Below are 23,231 nucleotides of genomic sequence, written 5' to 3' on the forward strand. Positions count from 1 at the left end.
TTATACAACATATTTAAAAAATGGGGAGGGGGATCAGATCTTGGCTAGGAGGGAGGGGGCTTCCATCTCTCCTAGTAATTCTTAGACACAGGTATCAGGTATCAGAACGTCGGCTCCAGGGGCACGTTCACCTCAATTTGGGAGATTTGTGCCATCGCCTTCACAGCCTTTTTCATTACACACCTGACGGAAAAGGAAGTGAACAAAAAGGAAAGGAATGTGGATGGGAGAACAAAGGGAATGTTTGGAAAAGGGCCCTTGAAGAGGACATACAAAGCATAAGCGTACAAGAGCTTATAGCTCCTTACCACAACGGGTTATGAACAACAAAATACTCTGAAGGTTCAGGTTTCTGAAGTCAATTTCACTAAGTAAGTGTTTACCAAATATTTGGAAGCGCAATTGTGCATAGACTGGGCAGTTACATATTAGATGATAAGAAGTTCCATAATCGGATTCGCAACTATCACAAACAGATGATTCAACGCGTTGAATATTTGCCATGTGATAGTTCAGTCGGCAGTGACCTGTCAAGGCCTTGACTAAGACACTGCAATTCTGTTTAGACAGATTAGCTAAATAGCTTGCTACTACCGGAGATGGCTCCTGGATGTACAATTTTGTTTGATGACATGAATCCAGACTACTCCAATGCCATTTGTGCTGAGTGAGAGCCCAAGAGTTGATCAAAAACTTCACCCAACACTTGGATATTGGAATAGCTGGCTCAGGACCAATAAAGTCATGCGATGCTCCATTACGAGCTAACTCATCAGCCAATTCGTTTCCAGCTATGAAAGAATGGCCAGGTACCCATATAAGGTGTAAAGTATTTACTGAATTCAGTTCCTCAATTTGAGTTCGACATGCGATTACTAACTTCGACCTAGAGTTGGCCGAGGCGAGAGCTTTAATAGCTGCTTGGCTATCTGAACAGAAGTAAATTACTTTGCCCATAATGCGTTGCTGCAGTGCAGATTGCACTCCACACATGATGGCAAATATTTCCGCTTGAAAGACAGTGCAGTGTGTACCCAGTGAGTGTGACTGTTCCAATCTCAGCTCACGCGAATAGACGCCTGCACCTGCTCTGCCTTCGAGGAGGGAGCCGTCAGTGTAACAAACAATGCTGTCCGACATACTTCTCTCCAAATAGCCAGATGTCCACTCAACCCGCGAGGGGAATTGTGTCGAAAATGTCCTATAAGGAAAACTACTAACTTGTGTGAGATCACTTGGAGCAAGGAAAATTTGGTCCCAATTAACCATAAGCGTTAACAACGAAGTGTGTGTAGAACTGCGGTTTACAGGATTCTCTTCCACAAAACCGAGTACCCATAGTCGGTAAGTACAAGAAAATGCTTCTTGTTTGAGATGTATGTGTAGTGGGGCCACGTCGAAGAGAACTTCGAGAGCAGCCGTGGGAGTTGAAGAGAACGCACCAGTCATTGCCATTAGGTACATCCTTTGAAGATGGCCTAATTTAGACTGAATTGTCCTCACTTCCCCCTTTTGCCACCACACAAGACATCCATAAGCCAAAATTGGTCGTATAACTGTTGTGTAAATCCATTTGATATATAGTGGTATAGTTCCAATGAACTTCATAGAATTTCTAATATTGAGACATTGCAACAAATGTCCAACAAAATAATTTCCAATTTTAGGAGAAAAAAACCAGAGGAAAAATCCTAACTGCCAGAGGCAATTGAAATGTATTAATAATAACTAAAAATGTAACATAGCAAATAAGGATGATAGCGTTAATAAAACACGGAACACCTAGTCTAAGAGATGAATGCATGTATTAGATAATTTGCAAAAAAAATAGCTAAAAAATTGATTCGATGGAAAATGTATGATTGATTATTCATGGTAGTTTATGAAATACTACGCGTTCTTAATTTTACGTACGGTAATCAAGCAATCCAACCAAAAGATGGTAAATATTTAATTAAGCAACCATTATAAGTTGATATTGTGATAGTGTTTCGAATTATTCAATTTCGATGCACGTCTAAATCATAATCGGTTTTTAAATTGTTGTACACCGATTGAAAACCCTCACATTTATCGAAAACTTGATGCGGGATTTCCAGAATTTCTTAACACTAACAAAAAAATACCAATCGTTTGAAACATAAAATGCATATCAATGCAAACGTGCTCTCTGAACATGCATCGTACATCACACCGTTCGCAACTGCTCATAGACGTATAGATCGAACTGAGGAGGAGGCAAAATTACAACCGATCCAAAAAAGTCCACTGAACGTGGTAATTACAACGAGCGGGTTTCCCCCGATCGAATCGTTAGTACTTCCTTCAGTAGTAGGTATTCTCCTATGGCTCGCTCTTTCTCTCGTCACCCACCTGCGATAAAACCCGAAACGCTTTTGATCGAGTGCTTTACCGCATGTCTAGGAGATTGGAATGATTGGATGCAAAATGCTATGAAGAATCTAGGTTTTCAAGATCTTCCTATGGTTGATCGTCAGCACGAAGTAGATGTTTTTACTTGCATGTCATCAATATTGTACTATCACACAAATCGTTTTTCAAATTTGAAACAAGTTTGTTTGACGTCAGAGTTCATCGCTAAATTGGGTTAATTTTTTTTTGTTCATATTTGATGAATATCCAATAGAGTTTTAAACTTCCTCGATAGGTACATATGGGCGTAAAATTATTCAATTCGAAGGAACTACCAAATTTGTGAAACAGTAAACTGGAGCCTTTTTACGCAGGTCGTTTATAACACAAATTTTAAAATAACCTTTTTTATGCGAATTTTTCTTAAAGTTGTTCAATCGATTTTTTTTTAAATAACCGGGGGTACGTTTTTAATGCGGTTTCGATTTCCGTGGTACGTATACTCCGTGTAAAACCCGACTTCAGCGTAGTCTACAGCCTATGAGCGCATATGTACATATTACGTTTGCATTTTTGAAGAATTTATTTGAAGTCTGTGAATCGTACAACACATTTAATTAATTTTAGTTAATTGCAGAAAAGTACAAAGGTACTATGTTGTGTATGGGATTTTAAAAATAATACTGTTCGGGTTTGGTCCGAAGGGTCTCAGATTTTCATAACCATCTCTTTCAAAATAGTTTGTGGATATATGAATACAACAAAAATAAAAATCATGTAATAGCTTTTATCAAATAAAATGAATATTGTTTGACTTGTTCAAATAATGTTCAAACTTTAGATTTAAAAAAGTAGAAAATGGTTCAAACTTAATATTTTAGTGTGGGTTTTTCCCAGGATTTTGTTTGTGATTTTCAAGGTACAAATCCAAAAGAAGTCGCATTATTCATGCTTTTGGGAGAGAGAGAGACAACACGGTGGACAGGTAATTCTAAAATCACGCCGCTCCGGTGCGCGATCGCGACTTTTCGCGAGAGAAAAACCGTGGAACGTTATAAAAGTGAATGTAAACAAACCGTTCGGGTTCAGTGCTGTGGTAAAGTTGGACACGATCAAGTCGCGTGCACGTGAAATCCAATTTTGGTTCGATCGCCGACTGATCGTGACTAGCTTTCCAACGTACGGCGCGGCGGCAGCTGAAGATAAAATAGACCGTGATCTCTTAAGAGTACCAAACTGCATATACAAAGCAGGGATCGAACATTAAGTTGCATTGCAATTTGAAGGCCGTTCGGAGGCACGTCTAGCGCGACGCACGCTGGTTTCTGGATGGGAGTTGAAGTGCGATAAGTGAGAGTACGGACCGAGTGGTTGGCGCAATTCGCAAAACCTATGTTGATGTGCAGAGGTTGTTGCATCCACAGCCGCGTGGAAGAAAAACCAAAAAGTTTCGCTGGTCTTTTGTGATAGTTTGTTTGTGACTCGGAGAGTGTGCTGTTCCGGAAACCAGATCAGAAGAAAAATAAAAGCAAGAGCTGTGATTATCTGAAATTGTGATAAATATTTAGTTGGAAAAGTAAGTACCATTAGCTATGGTTGTGAAGTTGATTGCCTTGCTTGCAATGGTGATTGAGCGTTTCAATTCAACAAGATGAAACTTTCTTGTCCGATAGTCAACGTCGAATAATGGGTTTTACCTACTACCTACATGATAGATTATTTTGCAAAGTATATCTACATTAGTCGGGTTGTGCTTTTGTTAGTGGATTGTGTTTGAGTTTCATGGCTAAGCGCACATATGATGCTTGAATATGCCGGTTTTCTAATAGAATGGTGAATGGTCGTCACGGATGTACCGTAAGTATTGAATCGAGATGTGTTTTGCGACATGACCTTGCAACAAATTCGATTCAATATGTTTCGATCAGAATGTATGAAGCGTTGATAATGATTGATTACTTTTTAGTGCAAGTCTGTAGTAAAGGTTCTATTACAAAAAGATCGGAACCGCCAGTAATTATTCTCTCTCAATTATTGTATAAAGTTTAAGTGAATCATAACAGTGAGACAATCGGATAGCCCCGCTTGCAGAGAAAGATTTCCATTGACAAGTATCGAATTGCTTTTTATTCATTCTTCATTTGATTGTTTATTTTATTTTATTTTTTTCTAATTAATCTAATTCATGAAGTCATCTATTAGACTAGGCGTTCTGTATTCGATGAACACTATCATCCTTATTTACCACGTTTTGCCTTTCTCGTACAACAAAGTTGCACCGAACGGCTATCATCTCGCTTAACTTTTCAAAAGGTCCTAAGTAACATTTTTTCATGAATTAATTTGAATAGCGCAATCAACAGACCAATATGGAAGCTTTTGATTGCAGTACTCAAATTAATTCATGAAAAAAATGTTACTTAGATCCTTTTGAAAAGTTATGCGAAAAGTTAACTTTTCATAGAAGTCTCGGAGACCCATGATGTTATATACCTATCGACTCAGCTAGTCGAGCTGAACACATGTCTGTCTGTTCGTGCGTATGTATGTGTGTGTGTGTGCATGTAAACTGGAAAAACATTAACCACTTTTTCATATAGTAATTCTTAACCGATTTTCTCGCAACAAGTTGCATTCGACGGGGACAAACCCTGTTGATTACTATTGAATATAATCACGTTCAAAAGTTATGAAGAAAATGGTGTGTTGTACCATATACGGTTGGTTGGTTGTTTGCCTTACAGGGTTTGCAAGAGCCGTAATGTAGGCAATTATTTATGATGTGTATCACACTAAGGCAAAACTAGAGGCCTTGATAAGAGAAACGCGGATTGGCATGAGCCGCCAATCGAACTGTCAAAAGCTGCAGCCAATCGAGCAAGAGACCTACCAAGCAACCAAAACATCGGCTCAAATACTGAAAACGGCTAAATTCGATTTAATGCCATTTATTAATGAACAAATTTTAATGCATTTTACATTTGTTATCAATAATATTTGCAAATCAATGATATGAAATGCAATTGCTTTGTTTATGGGATTTTATTGTCATGCGATGTGAACACATTAAATAGAGGTGTGTAAAATTTTACCTGGATAAACCATTTCTTCCTTTTCATGTGTTGTTCTTACATGAAGAAGTTTGGCTGCAGTGTTGGCAGAGCTATATTTTCTATCCGCGTTTCTCTTATCAAGGCCTCTAGGCAAAACCAAGGGATTGAATCGAGAACAGGGTTGCCACTACTTTTTAAGAAAAGTCTGGCATGCTGCATCTAAAAATCTGGCAAAATCTGGCGAAAAAATTGTCTTAATCATTTTTTTTAAATGAGTAATTCTAACTAAAAATATGATCTTAATATTTTTACATCCGTAAAACGTTTCCATATCCGTAAAACGATATTATTGGAGCTCATAACATTTCAAGTATTTCAAAAAATTCAGATTAAATTGAATGAAATCTAAGCTCTGAAAGTTTTATAAATTATAAATAAAATATAAATAATTATTGGAATAACTTGAGTTATATATTCAGATTAAAATGGTAAGCCAACAGATGTTTCAAAAATTGTTTTGATTAACATAGTTAATAATAAAAATTTTGTAACAAAAAAAGAAGTGCCGTCATAATTTTCATGAATCGTCCATAACAGAGGATTTTGATCTGTAACAAGCGTTACAAATCTATGAGAAGGGGTTAAGACAATAATTTGTTGCTTGTAATGAAGAGATTTCAACAAAATTGCGCTTCTCTAAGATGAGTATCAAGAATTTACCACTTTTACGGAGGTTCCGGATCTTCATCATCATCTCCACTCAGATTCATGAGAATGGACCTCATCAATCATTTGTTATTCAGAGACGGATGAGTTTTACAAACTGTCTACTTTTACGGATGCTTTGAATATCCCGAAGAACCTCAGGTGACCACTCAGGTCCATCAAAATTACTTAATGATGTTTCGGATATTCCAGATGGACACCAGATTGTTGAATAACCTAGAAATGTGATAAGCCATGGAGATAGACAATGATTACATTGTATTGGGATTATTATTACAGAACGATGTGAGTATTCCCAGAACTCCAAACGTAAGAAATTATGTCAGAAATTGGCCCTTTAATTTTTGTTTCTTTAAAACCGGTCTCTGGGAATAGGCATGGCTCAGTCCGGAACAACATCCGCGGAACCTTCACTCCTTCACTTTAATTATAAAATATTGAAATTATTTAAAAATAAGTTTTTGGAAGCGAGTTGAAGTTGCGGTCATTTTGGACTTGTCAATGTACTGCTTTTGCTGTAGCATCCCAAGCAGCACACTTGTATTAGATGATTTTCTGTGACTCATATACTACCGATTATGGTCTCAAAAAATCTGTCTGAAATTTGAAAAGTCTGGCATTGTGGATGGTTTCTCTTTTTCTCTTTTTGGGACCAAAAAGTCTGGCAGTACCAGATATATAACCCTGATCAAGAATAGCATCAGTGACGATGGATTTATCTGGATTTTTAAAATTATTATTAATTAATTCATTTGAATTGTCTCTGGCAGTTACGATTTTTCCACTCGTTAAATTGAATCATGTAGATCGGTACAAGGAAGCAAGAGCAGCCGAAAAACGAACCCACCGCAGGAAGAAAAAAGAGTACGAAGAACAAGTTATAAGTGAGGCGCAGGAAAAAATGGAGCAGAATGATATGCGGAGGTTTTATGAGTCTGTCAATGGCGTGCGGAGAAAGACAGCGCCATCGCCCGTCATGTGCAACGACCAACAAGGGAATTTGCTGACTGATAAAACTGAAGTGGCTGCCAGGTGGAAGCAACACTTCGAGACTTTGTTGAATGGAGGAAGTGACGGTGCATCGGTGAACAGAATAAATATTAGCAACGATGGACAAGCTGTGGAGTCACCTACACTAGATGAGGTTAAAAAAGCTGTTAAAGAGCTGAAAAACAATAAGGCTGCGGGGAAGGACCAGCTCCCGGCTGAACTTTCCAAACATGGCAGTGAGCAGCTTTATGAAGTTCTGCACCATATTATGTCGAAAATATGGGAAGACGAGGAAATGCCTGCTAGCTGGTTGAACGGCCTCATTTGCCCTCTCTTTAGGAAAGGGCACAGACTGGAGTGCGCCAATTACCGAGGAATAACACTCCTTAATTCGGCGTACAAAATTATGTCATGTATTCTGTTCAACAGATTGAGACTGCTTGAAGAGTCCTTCGTTAGCGAATACCAAGCAGGTTTTCGTGAGGGCCGATCAACGACGGATCAAATGTTTACCCTGAGACAAATCCTTGATAAATTCCGGGAGTACAACTTGCAGACACATCATCTGTTTATTGATTTCAAGGTGGCGTACGATTCAGTGAAACGGAATGAATTATGGCAAATTATGCTTGAATATGGTTTTCCGGCGAAACTGATACGGCTGATTCGTATAACGTTGGACGCTTACCTTATTTGTTACCTTAGATGGATTAAAGCAGGGTGATGCACTCTCGAATCTACTGTTCAATATTGCGCTCGAGGGAGCGATTAGGAGAACTGGTGTGAAAAGAAGCGGTACCATTATCACAAAATCGCATATGCTCTTGGGATTTGCGGACGATATCGATATTATCGGAATTGATCACCGTGCCGTGGAAGAGGCTTTTGTGCCTTTTAAGAGGGAGACAGCGAGGATTGGACTCACGATCAATACCAGCAAAACGAAGTACATGGTCGCTGGCAATCAACGTGGGGTCATTAGTGGTGGTGGTAGCGAAATGGTGCTGGATGGTGAAAAATTTGAAAAAGTGGTAGAAGAATTTGTGTATCTTGGAACATAAGTGACGTGCGATAATGATGTTACCCGCGAGGTGAAAAGGCGTATTGCAACTGCAAATAGGGCTTATAACGGACTTCGTAACCAGCTTAAGTCCCGTAGTCTGCAAACGAAAACAAAACTCGCGCTGTATACTACTCTGATTCTTCCGGTGGCTTTATACGGCCATGAGACATGGACGTTAAAGGAGGCTGATCGGAGAGCTCTCGGAGGGTTTGAGCTTAAGGTGCTGCGGACAATACTCGGCGGTAAATAGGAGAACGGTATCTGGCGGCGTCGCATGAATCACGAATTGTACCATGTGTTTAAAGGGCTGGATATTATTAAGGTTATACAACACGGCAGACTACGGTGGGCTGGTCACGTTGTTCGTATGCCGGAAGAACGTCAAGCGAAGATAATATTTAGTAGAGAACCCGGGAGAGGCCGCAGGCTTCGTGGAAGGCCGCGTACATGATGGCTTTTTGCAGTTGAAGAGGACCTGAGGGCGCTTAATGTTCAGGGCGACTGGAAGCGATTGGCCCAGGATCGAGTCCAGTGGAGAAGGATACTCCATTCGGCGTAGGTTCATCGAAGAGCTGTAGCCCATAAAGTAAGTATCAAGTAAGTAAATTGAATCATGTAGGAATTACAATGTTTTCAACTAAAATTTACCAAATTAACACTAAGGGTACAAGTAGCTAATATTATACAATTTATAAATTGTATACCAAGTGGTATACCATGCCACTATAGTGGCAAAAGAATATTGTATCGGTTTTAGTCTAAAATTTGAATTTTGTTCTATTGGACATTTGTTATAGTGTCTCAATATTAGAAATTCCGTGGAGTTCTTGCCCGGCCTTGCCCGGAATTGCCAGATTTGCTGTTTCTTCAATCGGAAAATTTTAATCTGTATCGAAGTAATCAAAAGATTCGGTGCCAATTTGTTCAAAAGCTGTTTTTTATTGTTTTCTCGGAATGGTGTAAATGAATAGGGGGAGATCCCCCAGTGCCGGACACATAAGCTATTTAACGAAAAACTCATACACAATGTACACAAAATATGATCATTGATGATTCATTCAAACTATATTTGATCAAATTTGAACACGTTTTTCGACGATGTAATTAAACTGCTGCCAGAAAAAGTGGTACATAAACCATTTTTGTCAATTTTGAGTTTTTACATAAATGGCTTCTATTTGCAAAGATCTAGCAAGGGAATGACGAAAAAGCGATTTGATAACTAAACCTGAAGATATACACCTTTTAATTTCTGGTATATATTACAATAAGGCCATTTCGTTGCCAGAAAAAGTGGTACATGTGCAGTTCCACCCACTAAAATCAGATTATTTAAAAGAAAATTTGGCAATATGGGAGTTTCCGCAACAGATTCTTACATTATTTTGATGGTTAACTACCACTTTTACATTTTGTTCCCAAGTGGTACATGTGCATTTTGTTCCAACACACTTGAAATTTGGCAAGAAACTTTACATTTTTTTCCACCACTACATTTAGGCATATCACTTATAACATATTAGTACAGTTGAGTTGCATAAAATTGTTAATTTGAATTTATTATTCGATTTTTTTGGGAAAATGCGGTCCTGTAAAATAACTCAATGTGACATGTACCTTGTAACACTTTGGCTGGCACTGGTTCATTAGATGATGATTTCTTGTGAAAAAAAAGCAATGGGTAATGTTTTCAACATAACCGCGAGTAGACGTAGGACTTGTATAAACGTAACGTATTTACATTTAACTTTTGGATCTATGGAGTTTGATTATAGGTATTGATATTGGAAACGACAACTTCCATGCTTTGTAGAATTATTAGCAACTTGTTTATTCAAAACTTCTGGAAATAAAACTAATAATTAAATACATAATTAGAATTGCTTTACTCAAGCAAATGTAGGACATTTATAGATATCTTATTGATGATAGTATTTAAAGTTTAAAATTCTATTTACAAAATTTTCAGACTTGGGCAAAATGTGCTATTTTAGGGGAATTGTCCCGTTTTCCAAACAAAGAAATACAGCACCAATTTCGTTGCTTCTTTTTGCTAACACGCGTGCTTACTGCTGAAAAAATCACAACAATGAGAAGCAAGTCAAGGAGCAGTAACCCTACTATAATAGAGGAGGTACTGCTAATACGTCAACGAAAAATTATTTAATGTTTTGATTCTAAACTAAAAAAAAAAGAATAGTTCATTTAAATATTCTTTTGCAAATTATTTTTTGCGGACTTTTTTTAAAACACAGCGAAATTTTCGAATCTAAAATGGATATTAACACTATTGCTGATTGTGCATCTTTAATTGCTTATACCTTCTGCAAATAAATGAAAATAATTATTTTAATTAAATTTTTATTTTGAACAGTGTTGATTTTTCCTTTTTTGCTGGGGAATCAGAACTGTTATAGTATATCACCATGTTTTAATATACGTGTCGTTTAGTACCAAGCACAACTTAACATATAGTCAGTCATATGACATGACTCGTACCCATCCCGGGATAATGTGGATTATAAAGCCAATCACTTTTTAAGGATGAGAAGACCAAATCTCTATAATTTTATTCTTCTTCATCAGCCACCGCTGCCCTCGCTGCCTTGGCCATCATCGGCCTCTAGCCGTGAGCTCCGAGCGATGAAATGGGCGATTGCATCCCTCGCAACCGACACCACTGCATCCGACCATCATCAAGCACAGAATGACAAAAAAATGCGCCCACTTCTTTCATGCATATTCGCAGACCCACCGGCAGTTCTACCGCTGGTGACTGCATGCTGTCATTGTGTAGGTAAACGAACGAAACGAAAAATGAGTGAGCAAAAAGCACGTCAGTACGCGCGGCTGTCACAAATTGTAATGACTCGTACACGGCAGGCACTGCTTCTTTCATACACAAAGAAAATCTTCCGGTACCCCCGAAGGCTCGTGACATACCGCATTCTGATGTCCGTGTTAGGAATGCACGAGATTGGTTATATATGAAATTTTTACTGGCTTTGACAAGAATTGAAATTTTCAATAGCTTATTGTTAATAATCTTAAGTTTCAATGAAATAGGCAAAATGGTGGAGAGTGTCCGAGTCGATTGATATATAAATCCTAAAAATCCATCAAAAGATAAAGGCGCTAGTAACGTTTAAAATCTTCCCTTCCAGCGTAACGCTCTCGATTTCCAAAAATCTGAATGACACCCAGTATAGTAAAGAAAGACGTAAGTCCTACGTCAAAATACGGATCAGAAAAGTGTCCCCAAGTACTGGGGACATATTCACATATTCAGAATGCATTCGATTGATTTTAAGATTGTTGATTTAAACCTTCTAAGGTAAAGTGGGGATGTAATGCCAATAAGAAGAAGAAGAAGGTAAAGTGGAACATGAAAATGTTTGACAGTTTTGTTCAATTTCAAATTCTGTACAAATTTTACAACATGAAGATCTGACATTTCCTGCAAGTAAAGGACTTTTTAATAGCTTTCTTTTGTACTACATTAAATGGTGGAGGGTCATCTCCAAGTGTCGTTATGAGAAGTGTCCGGTATTAGGAGGTGTCCGACGCTGGGGGATCTCCCATTATATGCAGCTCCCCAAACAAATGATTCAATTCTGTTTTATTATTGATACTTCAAAATTTGAATAAATGTAGGCAGACTTCACTTTTGAAAACATTGACTGGGTTTTAAATAATGTATCACATCCACCGATGCCTTATTTCGGGCAAACGCCTACTTTTAAATAAGGAATTTTATCCACTTTACTATGTAACGGACATATTTCTATTTTAAATGATGGATCAATTCATCGCCTTATTCTGGAAAAACGTTAACTTCTAAAGAAAGAATCACATCGATCGTTGCCTTATTTCGAGCAAATGTCTACCCGTGAACTTCTAGCCATCTAGAAGGAAACGCATTAATCATTGCTTTTCACTGGACATCACAATTCCGATAGAGAGGTAATAATTATGATTGCTTTATACCCAGCTATAATACTTGCTTTCTACGAAAGGATTATGTTTTTGTTTAGTTGATGCAACATTTGCGCAGATAGCACAGGGTCAGTTTTGAGCATCTCTGCTGAAATGCGATCGACCCCGGGAGCTTTGTTGGATTTCATGCTTCGGACGGCTGCTTCAATCTCCTGCAATGATGGAACTTTGGAGTTGACGCGAGTAATGCGCCGCACCCTTGGCGGCTCATGCCGAGATGTTGATGGTTTGTCGGGAGTCGAAACTTGAAGATGTTGGGGTTCAATCAAAGTTAATTGCCTATTTCCGGGGATGAAACCACCCGACTTGGACGTTAATTTACAATGTTATGAAAACTCATATGTGAATATGTACGTTATGTGGAAGATATTGATTTGGAAAATGTATTGGTGGTAACCACTTTCCCGTCGATGGGACTCGAACCCATGACCCTACAGTACGCTAGACTGGTGCTTTAACCAACTAAGCTGCGAAGGACCTCCGTCGGCCTTCGCAATCTAGAGGCTACTGAACGAGCTCGAGATTCCCAAATTAGACGCATAGTCAAATCACTCGCAATCCATTTCTCAAGCCAATAGATGTTGTTCGAAGTGCTTGAACCAACGTTTCAGCTGATCAGTTGGGTCGGTGAGAAACTGACCGGTCGCGTCTTTCACTAACATCCACGGATTCATCCTTGCTCCACTCAGGCGTCGCATGATATCGTAGAGGAGGTGAATATCGCCAGTTGTTGCAGCTTGCTCCCCTTTGTCTTTCAGCGTGTCCACCGACGCTTGCTTGTCCCGTCTGCAGCAGCATTTAACTTCCTTTTCTAGAGCCGAATACCGTTGACGGGACTTGTACTTGGCTGCTCTGGTTCTTGCCAGCTCTGTCGCGGTTTTTGCTTCTCTACGCTACTCGATTTTCCGCCAGGTTGCATCCGTAATTTCGATAAAGGCATTCTTGATGGCCGACCACTGCTCTTCTACGCTGCCACCTTCCGGAACATTCGCCGCCCAAGTTACAAGTTCTTCAACGAACGATGACGTCCCATGACACGCGTCCGCGTCCGCGTTGTCAGAGTCGATCTTTGCATTGAAGTCGCCCATGTAGATCTTGATGTCACCTTTCGAAACTTTATCTACGACGGCATTCAGTTCACTGTAGAAATTCTCCTAACATTGGATTATAGTGAGGTTCCTTACCCGTGTTCTGAATCTGGCAATGATTATTCTCCCATTAATTGGTTCCCACTTGATGAGCGCCGCCTAAGCAGGAAACCAGCTCCTCGGTGCCGGGGAGCGTTGTTTCCTCGAATACCGGAATATAACAATACCTGTCCTGATGGTAGTTTGTGTTCTCCAAAGTTTGGTCAACGGACTTCACTTAGTCCCAGGATTCCGAGCTTCATGCGCCGTGCCTCGCTGTAGAGTTGTGCCAGCTTACCATTACCATGAGCTAACGTTAAAACATTCCATGTTCCAATTCGTGTCCTTTGTTTTATGCCAAAAGTCGTCGCCGTCATATTAGTTTCTCGAACGGTTTGTTAAGTTTCAGGAGCCTTAGGTCCCTATCCACCAGGTCAAACCTGGTTAAGTTTCAGTGGCCTAAGGTCCCTATCCACCAGGTCAAACCTCACCACAACAGTGCCCAGGCTACACTACCAGCTAAGTACGCAACCTTTAGCTGGCGGTCAGTTATCATCGAAAGACCCATGGAATTTGAAGATCAGATTTCAACAAATTATTTTGTTGTCCAGTGCATTGAAAAGAAAAATTTCCCAAAATTTGTTTTAAAAGAAACAACCAACGTTTCAAAGACTTTGATTTCAAATGAGGAAAATAATTTATGTTACAAAGTTACGAAAGAAATTTGCAGAGGATATTCCTAATAATTTTTTTAGGATATTCTGAATTTCATGAAGATTTGAAAATGAAATTTTGAAAAAATGTCTATGAAATTTCGATGTGTTTGCTGAAGAAATCCCGAAAAATTTAGTATTGAAATTCCGAAGAAATTGCCGAGGAAATGATGACGAAGTACCTGAGAAAATGTTGACGAAATACCTGAGGAAATTCTGTGTAAATCGCTGAGAAAATTTTGAAGAAAGAACTTGCCGAGGAAATTCCGAAGAGTTTCCCGAAGAACTTCCGAAGTGTTTCCTGTAGGAGTTGCAAAGCGTTTCTCGATGAAACTTTCGTTTGTGGCTGACTGATCCACAAGAAAATTCAAAAAATTTGCCGGGTAAATTCCGAAGAATTTACTCAGGAAATTTTGAAGAATTTACTTAGAAAATTCCAAATAATTTGCGGACTAAATCTTAAAGAATTTTACAATGGAATTTCGAAGAATTTGCCAATGGATTCCTGAGGAAAGTTTCAAGTTAAGTCCGAAAAAAATACTGAGGACATTTTTATGAATTTGTCGAATAAAACCCGAAAAATATTCCAAGGAAATTTAGAAGAATTTTCGGAAGAAATCCCGAAGAATTTCCCGAGAAATTCCCAAAGAATTTTCCGAGTAAAACCATTGGAACTTGCGGATGCAATTTCTACGCAAGAATTTGCCGATGCTGTAAACAAATGTGGAATATATTTTTTTTATGTTTTTACCCTTCTTACATCCTAAGAAGGGTATAAAGATCGCTTGAAAAAACGACTTTTTATCCGAGGCTCGGAAACCCAAGTCGTATATACCAATCAACTCAACTCGACGAACTGAGCACATGTATGTATGTGTGTGTGTGTGTGTGTGTGTGTGTGTGTGTGTGTGTGCGTGTGTGCGTATGTGTGTGCGTTACAAAAATGTCACATCAAGATATCAGCCGTCCGTGAACCGATTTGCACGATTTTAACACTAAACGAAAGCTATGACTTTGTCATTGTACAAGTTCAATTTTTTTTTTGCAAACGGACATTTGGTTCCAGAGATATGTGAGAAATACGAACATGAAGTGTATTTTCAGAAAACTAACAAAATAATGTCACATGAATATCTCAGCCGTCTGTAAACCAATTTGCATGATTTTATCTTTAAACGAAAGCTATGACTTTGCCATTGAACCCTTTGTATTTTGTTTTTGCAATTAGACATTGGGTTCCGGAGATATCTCTGAAATACGAACATAAAGCATTAGACGTATCAACTTCACACATTGGTAAAATATGTCCCATCAAGATCTCAGTCGTCCTTGGACCGATTTGTGCGATTTTATCTTTAAACGAAAGCTATGTTTTTGTCATTGGACCCATTAATTTTTTTCTGCAATCGGAAATTCGGTTTCAGAGATATCTGTGAAATACGAATATGAGACATATTTTCAGACTACTAATGAAGAATTGTCACACCAATATCTCAGCCGTCTATGACCCGATTTGAACTCTTTTGGGCTTAAACAGAAGCTGTAATATTGCCATTTAAGGCGGCAAATCAAATCTGCAGTCTTTTTGTATTTTTTAAAAATTGTTAAATTTCCAGAAATATCCCTTTTTTATTTTGAAATCGATAAAAGCATGATAATATCAATTATTTTATATTCAATTGATGGTCATATGCATAGAAATTGTAATATGCACTGAGCACACACAACCATTCAAAAGTGTAAGAAGGGTTGCGTTCACTGTAGGTGGATTAAGTCGGGTTTTTTTGTTTTTGTCGCTTGACTTTCATTGCTTTGGTTTCGTTCTTTTTATCTCGTTCTAGAGGGCGAGTAACTTAGGCTTGTGTGTACACTGATGGACATAAGTATTCGTCATGTTCTCATAATAATCTGTATGAATTCATACGAATCACTTTGTCAATCAGTGTATAAACCAGGGCACTAGACTAAAAACTGTATCCCATTCCAAGACGTTGAGGACCTGAGGAGTGAATAAATATTTAACATCTTTGTTAACTCACTCCCAACGATTCAACAACCTTCACCGTATAATGTAAACGGAGCGGTTGGTACGAGATGTCCCCGTTCTCTGGCTTAATTGTGAGATCAAGTTGAGAATTGATTCTAACAGATATTCTCAATAACGATGTACAGTAGGCCTGGCCGCTTTTATGTTTGAACTACATTTCGACAGTGTTGTTTCATAAGGGCCAATGTCGCAAACGTAAACAATGGCTTTTCCTGCAAATTAATTAACAACTAGAACCGCTAACAACCACTTGGAACTGGTGGCGCTCCGCGCCTTCTACCGAACGAAAGTGAAAAATACCCCCAGAAGTCTCTAATCTTCCTGAAATCAGCAGATGTCAATGTTTACGTTTGCGACTTTCGCCCTTTTGAAACAAAAATGTCGATTTATGATATGTTTCAAAGATAATTTCCCGAATTTCCCGAAATTGTTGCGAAGAATTTTCCGAGGAAACTTTCGAAGAATATCCCGTAAAAATGATGAACAATTTGCCGAGGACATTCCGAAGCAACTGCTGAGGTAATTTTGAAGAACTTGTCGGAAGGAAATGTTGATGCAATCACTCGTCTACTGCAAGCCGAGAACATCTCTGCAATGGTCACGAGTTCATGCAAAATTTTATTGGAATCTAGGGGTTAGGTTCCATGGCAGCGGTTCAACTTGGTTGACGGGTTGGCAATGTAATAGGAATGAATTGATTATATATAGGAAACGAGCATTTTTAATCATTTCCAATTTCACAATTCCGACAGAATTGTAGAATAGTTAAATAACTGTATAGTAGAAGATGGACACAGTATGGACTCCATTTCCAGTTCTAGCGATTGCTAGTTTATGGAAAGATACAAAGTAGGAGAATGTAACGGGATTGGGATTGAACTCATGACCTGCTGCGTATGAGGCCGAAGCAGTAGCCATAATGACCACCGCACCATTGAACAAAATTAGCATTAGCATTGAGCATTTCGCACAAATTCGTAGACTATTGTACGAGAGTAGTATCATTTTCATCCGTTATTGATTTGGGACTAATCACTATCTCTTAGATGAAATCAATGCTCCCTCCAATAGTCGAGATCTGTCCTGGCCACGTCCTTGCGAATGCTGAGGAAGGGGAAGGATGGTTAGTTGGACACCTACTTAAGAAAGATGCAGAGAACTCTACGACCTCTCATAGGTGCCACGGGAGGTTTTGGGATTGTGTGGAAGGTTATAACAGTAGGAATCGTTTTGGTACAACGTAAAACACAGAAAGAATTGAGATAGAAATACAAAGTAGAAAAGGGACGAGCCTGGAATTGAACCCATGACCTCCTGCTTACAAGGCAGAAGCGGTAGCCACTAGACCACCGAGCTCTACCACCGCACCATTGAACAAAATCACAATAAAGACTACCACCAACAAATTTCTGGACTGGCGCACACCTCTTCAAGTAAACTTGTAATTTGAGAGAAATTTCCCATTGACTCGTCCGGATTTGCCACATCCGAAAAATGTCAAAACATAAATCACTTCGATGATTTCACTTTCCTTTGAAATGCCATTTAGAGATTGCACGGCAGTGACGTTGCAGTGTCCTCTATTTGCAACTTTAATTAGCATGTGCGAATTTGGGATTTTATCACAAATGAGTTTTAAATCCCACGCCTGAAGCGAATGAGTAATCGGACAAACATGTGAAAAATAATTACATATTTGGACGTATTTATCCATTTCTTCGCAGGTAAGTATAAAAACAAAATTCATCACGTATTGTTGGTGTCGTTAGAAAATTGATGAACAACCACCCAGCACTCACCCGTCCAGTCAGTTTGGAACAACAATGTATTGCCGATATGTACCCACTTAGTGTGATAAACTGCAACCGTTAGTAAACACGTGTTTCGTCGTTTCAATGGATTGGCGGTATGATACGGATCCGCTACAAAGATGAATTTAATAAAACGCGAGCAACACTTTGGTGCTAATTGAGCCGATAGGGGTTGGATTGTTTGATATGCGAAGCTTGTTATGATTCATTCGATTGTATTTTTAAATCTGGTAGCTATACAACATTTTGAATAATTGTCATAATAGAAAAAATCAATACCAAAGCCAAGGGAAAGTAGTTAAATACGGACAACTCGAGGACATGTAATACATAAAAATCAATAAGTAAAATAAATAAATAATAAATAAAAAATGTGTTTCATTTGAATGAATAAATTGAGAATAAATAGAAATCTAGTATGTATTAAACCTTACTCAAATATAGAAAAATACGATTTTCTGTTTTTTTTATTCGCATATACAAATAAGTAACTAAATATCTTACTCGAAGTGTTTGTCATTAGGTACCTATCCACTTTCCCCGATGGGCAACTTGTGAATTTTTTTAGCGAAAAAAAAGCCGCAATGGGAATACATTGCTAATTTAAAAATACACAAAACTAGCTGCTCAAATGTGAACATCATATGAGGAACTACGTGAAGCTCAGATCATAATTGGCATATGTTTTCCTTCATCCGTGGAAGAAACTATTTCTCTAAAAGTGACACCAAACAATGTGTATGTGCATTTAATTGACACCTTATTACCGAGCGTTGGTAAATGATAGCGCTGCGGTGCCTCCCTAACATGGTTGAAATTCCGCAGCACTACGGAAATCCAGTTCAGCCATCTGAGTCGGAGTCTTCGAACATGTGCCAATCTGTCTTGGCTTCCCAGCGAGTGATGCGATAATAATAATTGCCAGGTAAATACGTATACCACATATACCTAGCAATGCAATGGTGAGCAAATGAATCACAAAATAGTGCAAAACATCTGAGGCTGGGTGATTGAATGAGGAGAAAGTCTTTCCGCTTCGGCAAGTCTGGGAGTACTGAGTGGCGAACACGTTCGCACGTAATGTAAAGCATCGCATTACTCGTAGTTCAGCAGACAGGTGATAAAGACACGTGCCAAAAGGTTCAATTGATATTTCAGTTCTAATAATAAATACACCCAATATCTTTTTTTACACGGTTGGTGTTTATTAATTTCTCAGTTAACATGAACTTTCAAAACTTTTGAAATTCTACCTGAATTTTCTTTGATTTTTTGTGGTTTTGGCGCTAAAGGTTACAATCGATTAAAAACCAATCTTGTAAAAAAGCTGGGTGTAGATTTTGATTTATTAAAACTATTGTTTAGCAGAGCTTAAAATATTCATCTTCATGAAGCAACTTCGGTCCGAATTTTGACAAACATCGCATGAATATTCAAAACATAGAATGACATAGTCAGACGACTTCTTCACGAACTCATTCATTCGACTGTCACTGAATGTGTTTACTATGTGCAGAAAAAACATAATTAGCATTGTTTATGTTGATGTTTACCGCTGAAAGTGCCTCGCAGATGAAAATCAGATTCAGTCATGTAAGATAAATCACTTTACTCATTTGAAACGTGTTCAGATTTCAGATAATTTATCAATTTGTAAAATGTGCATAAATATTCAATGACTAATATTCAACTGAATATTGACTGTCCAGAGCCGACTATGAATGTGTCGGAAGTGAACTGACAAATGAAGAAAAATGGACCTCACTAAAAATGTTCGATTATTTTACACTCTGTTGTTTAGATAAGATTATTTCTAGAATGCATGAGGAATTACAAGAAAACGAGTTTAATAATTTGATAGAGTGTAATAATAATATGCCTTAAGTTTTAGGCTAGGAAAACATATTAAATCTTTCCGACAAACGATTCCAAAGATACCATGGAACGTGCGTTGCACTAAAACTATATTATATATGTTACCCTTGCCACGTGCTTCAAATAGTTGAAAAATAGCCTTCTGTGGAATTGTGAACCGAAGTAATTGATATCAACCACAAGAAGCGGTTACAAAAGAATACATGAATCCCTGATAAAATTGTCGGACATACGAACGTCCCATTCATTTGCATCGCTAAACCTTGATAATGAAATGTCATGCAAAGTGCGGTCGGAGCCATTCCCATAAACGGACAGTCTCATCTGTTAGCCGGTTGATAGGTACGTGTCATGTCAAGGTCAGCCTTGGAGGTTCAGATTTGAGAGTGTCAAAGATAAACGAAATATCTTTTATTTGTATACTTGACGTACCTAGGTTGTTTATATTTGTTATTGGTTGGAGTTCAATAGTAGATGATAGATTGCGTCAAAGTAAGGTCGTAGAGTAGCGTGGATGGATGCGACCATTTTTGGGAGAGTAATAATTATTTTTTTTTCTAAATTATTGCTTACAAGATAAATAAATTATATGTACAAAACACATAAGTTATTATCTATTTTATAAATACCAATGAAATTCGATTAATGATCCTACTTTTTAGAATAATGTATAAATCTTCTTCTATAAACATAAAGAAAAGAATTCCGTTTCGGTAGAACGTGACACATGAGCATGAGCATGAGCATGAGCATGATTGACCGCCCACGGTTGCTACTCCGTTATTGCCAGGTCAGCTGTAATTACACAGAGAAGTTTGGGACTAACATCATCTTCAATGTGTAAGAACTGGTGACCCAAATATAAGCAATACCAGCGCCGGCCGTGTCCGAATGCAGGTCAATTAGGGAATAGGTAGGAAATTGTTGACGAGATACTCGCTTTGATAGAAGCCGACGAGTCATCTGCACTTCCACGAGAAATCACTGGGATGTTGGATATATGGGGTAGGGAGTGTGGCAGGGTTCGTTTTGGTAAACGGTATGCCGTGTATAGCGTGTAGTTTGATCGATGAAAATAAAACTTATATTTTTTATTGAAGGCCGCACAAAGCAGAACAAAATTTCGGTGATTGGCTGATCGTTCTGCTTTCCGCACAAAGCAGAACAAAACTTTGATGACCGGCCGATCGTTCTGCTTACTGAAGAAAACATGTCTAGACGCGATTTAAACTTTTACTTTCTAAGACTCAAGAGGCTCAAGACTCCATCACAATATTTTGAAAATTAATGACTGTATCACTTGTTTGTAATAGTGATGCAATTGGTACGGAAAAATGCGGCAGCGATAAATAAATCAAGACAAAATTTTCAAAACGACTTATCTGCTTTTGTAAACAAAAATTCAAACGACGATTTGACGAATCTGATTGCTCTCCCACGCAAACCAACACCACCATTAGGTAGGTGAAGGTTCCCGCTACCTGTTGATGGTGTTGGTTTGCGTGGGAGAGCAATCAGATTCGTCAAATCGTCGTTTGAATCTTTGTTTACAAAAGCAGATAAGTCGTTTTGAAAATTTTGTCTTGAAATGTTGTTTACAACTTGGATGGGTGGAAATGGGGTGGTAAAAATATGCCAGCTGATGCATAATGTTGCCAGACTTGACGAATTGTTTATTTTATATCATAAGACATGTTCATGGTGTAGCAAATATATGGGTATTTATCGATTTAAAATGTTTTATACACCACTTGGAATGTAATAGTAGCTTACATAACATGTTTAAATATTTATTTCTGGTTTTATTGTTCAATTCGACAAACACCAATGATTTTTTCCAATAAATAAATCTGGCAACGGTGAAGAGATGATTATTTTCTTGTGTATGCACACCTTTGTTAGATTGTTGGCGGGGACGTGGCTGGCGTATACGTTGTATTGTTTGGATTGAATGAAGTTGCATCGCGTAGATTTTGTACTCACAGGTACTCACTATTTCACTTATTGCGCTAATGAATTTGAGTCTTCCGCATTTTATTGCATTCACAATACGGTCGTCAAATTTGTCTCTCACTTCGATTTTTCGAAAGCAGTTTTCGACAGTTTTTGGGCGTGAAATGAATTAATTGGAAGTCAAGATTGAAGAAAAATGTGAAGCTCAGTTAGTGAATATGTTTTAGGAGTGATAAAATCAAGGAAAGAATGGGAAAAGATCAAGTGAAAAATCAAGTGAGTGTGTATGTGTTAGATCCGAACGTTCGAACGTTAGTATGCGTTCTATGAACATACGAATATCGGCCTAGGAAAAACGCAGTTTTCAGCTTTTTTCCAGCAATTCCTCAGTAATTGCTAGTTTTGAAAAGTGAAAAATTAATATGGAAATGCCATGAATATATTATGATGGAGGGTAAGTCCGTAAATAGCCCCAAAATATTGAATTTATTTCAAAACTTTATTAGTATTGGTGCGGATTCGAATAAAATCATCGTCATTATCGGATTGATTACGGTTTATAGAGCCTTAATTTACTCACACGCACGAAGCAGAACAAAATTTCGGTTGCCGGCCGATCGTTCTGCTTACCGCACAAAGCAGAACAAAATTTCGATGACCGGCCGATCATTCTGCTTACTGAAAAAACACGTCTGGACGCGATCTCCGTTCTACGTCCAATACAAAACACGAACAAATCTGTATTCCGGAACAAGAGCCAACACGCACTGAACTAACTAACTTTATTACCGGCCGCGCAATGCAAAACACAAAATTTCGGCAAATCGCGCGATCGTTCGGCCGTCCGAAACAAGAGCCAACACGCACTGAACTAATTAACTTTATTACCGGCCGCGGAATGCAAAACACAAAATTTCGGCAAATCGCGCGATCGTTCGGCCGTCCGAAACAAGAGCCAACACGCAATCTCCGTTTCGGTAGAACGTGACACACAGAAAGAACTAAGATAGAAATACAAAGTAGGAAAGGGACTTGAATTGAACCGTCGGGAATTGAACCCACGACCTCCTGCTTATAAGGCAAAAGCGGTAGCACGTTCTGAGAATTTATTTTCTAACCGTTAGAAGACGGTTACCGTTGAATTACGAATGTAAAAAAAATCAGAGAATAAATTAATTTTAGGCGAAACGAGGTTCGTCGTGTCTGCTAGTAAGGAATAAAACAAACTAATAGTGGTAATATGCGAGGATGTACGAGGCAAATGAAAAATGATAAAACAATAGTTATTTGGAATCCAACGAAATAAAAAAAAAACAAAAGTAATGAGAAGTTGGCTGAAAATTGAAAAATATATAGGGGAAAGAAAGCATTCACATAAAATGAAAAACCTAGAATAACTCATCTTGCGATAGTGCCTTTCTCGGACATTATAAAATGTAATTAGAAAAAAAAAACACTAGAGAGGTCAAAATAGCACTTTAGAGAGGATTTCAATTTATATTTG

At 38.3% G+C, this 23,231-nt stretch overlaps 1 protein-coding gene across 2 annotated transcripts in view; it reads left to right on the top strand.

Annotated features, from left to right (window-relative positions):
- The window catches only part of LOC134227982 (organic cation transporter protein), an 80,233-nt gene that overhangs the window by 37,464 nt on the left and 19,538 nt on the right, over positions 1-23,231 (top strand). The window contains exon 1 of one of the 2 annotated variants that reach the window (XM_062709709.1): positions 3,467-3,949. The exons of the other annotated variant lie outside the window; for it this stretch is intronic. Within the exon in view, the coding sequence (XP_062565693.1) occupies position 3,949 (1 nt within the window). The 5' untranslated portion in view covers positions 3,467-3,948. Of the gene's footprint in view, positions 1-3,466; positions 3,950-23,231 lie in introns of those variants that run through there. 2 annotated transcript variants of the gene reach the window in all.

The sequence above is a fragment of the Armigeres subalbatus genome, chromosome 3 (genome assembly GCF_024139115.2).
Source record: "Armigeres subalbatus isolate Guangzhou_Male chromosome 3, GZ_Asu_2, whole genome shotgun sequence".
Lineage (NCBI taxonomy): Eukaryota > Metazoa > Arthropoda > Insecta > Diptera > Culicidae > Armigeres > Armigeres subalbatus.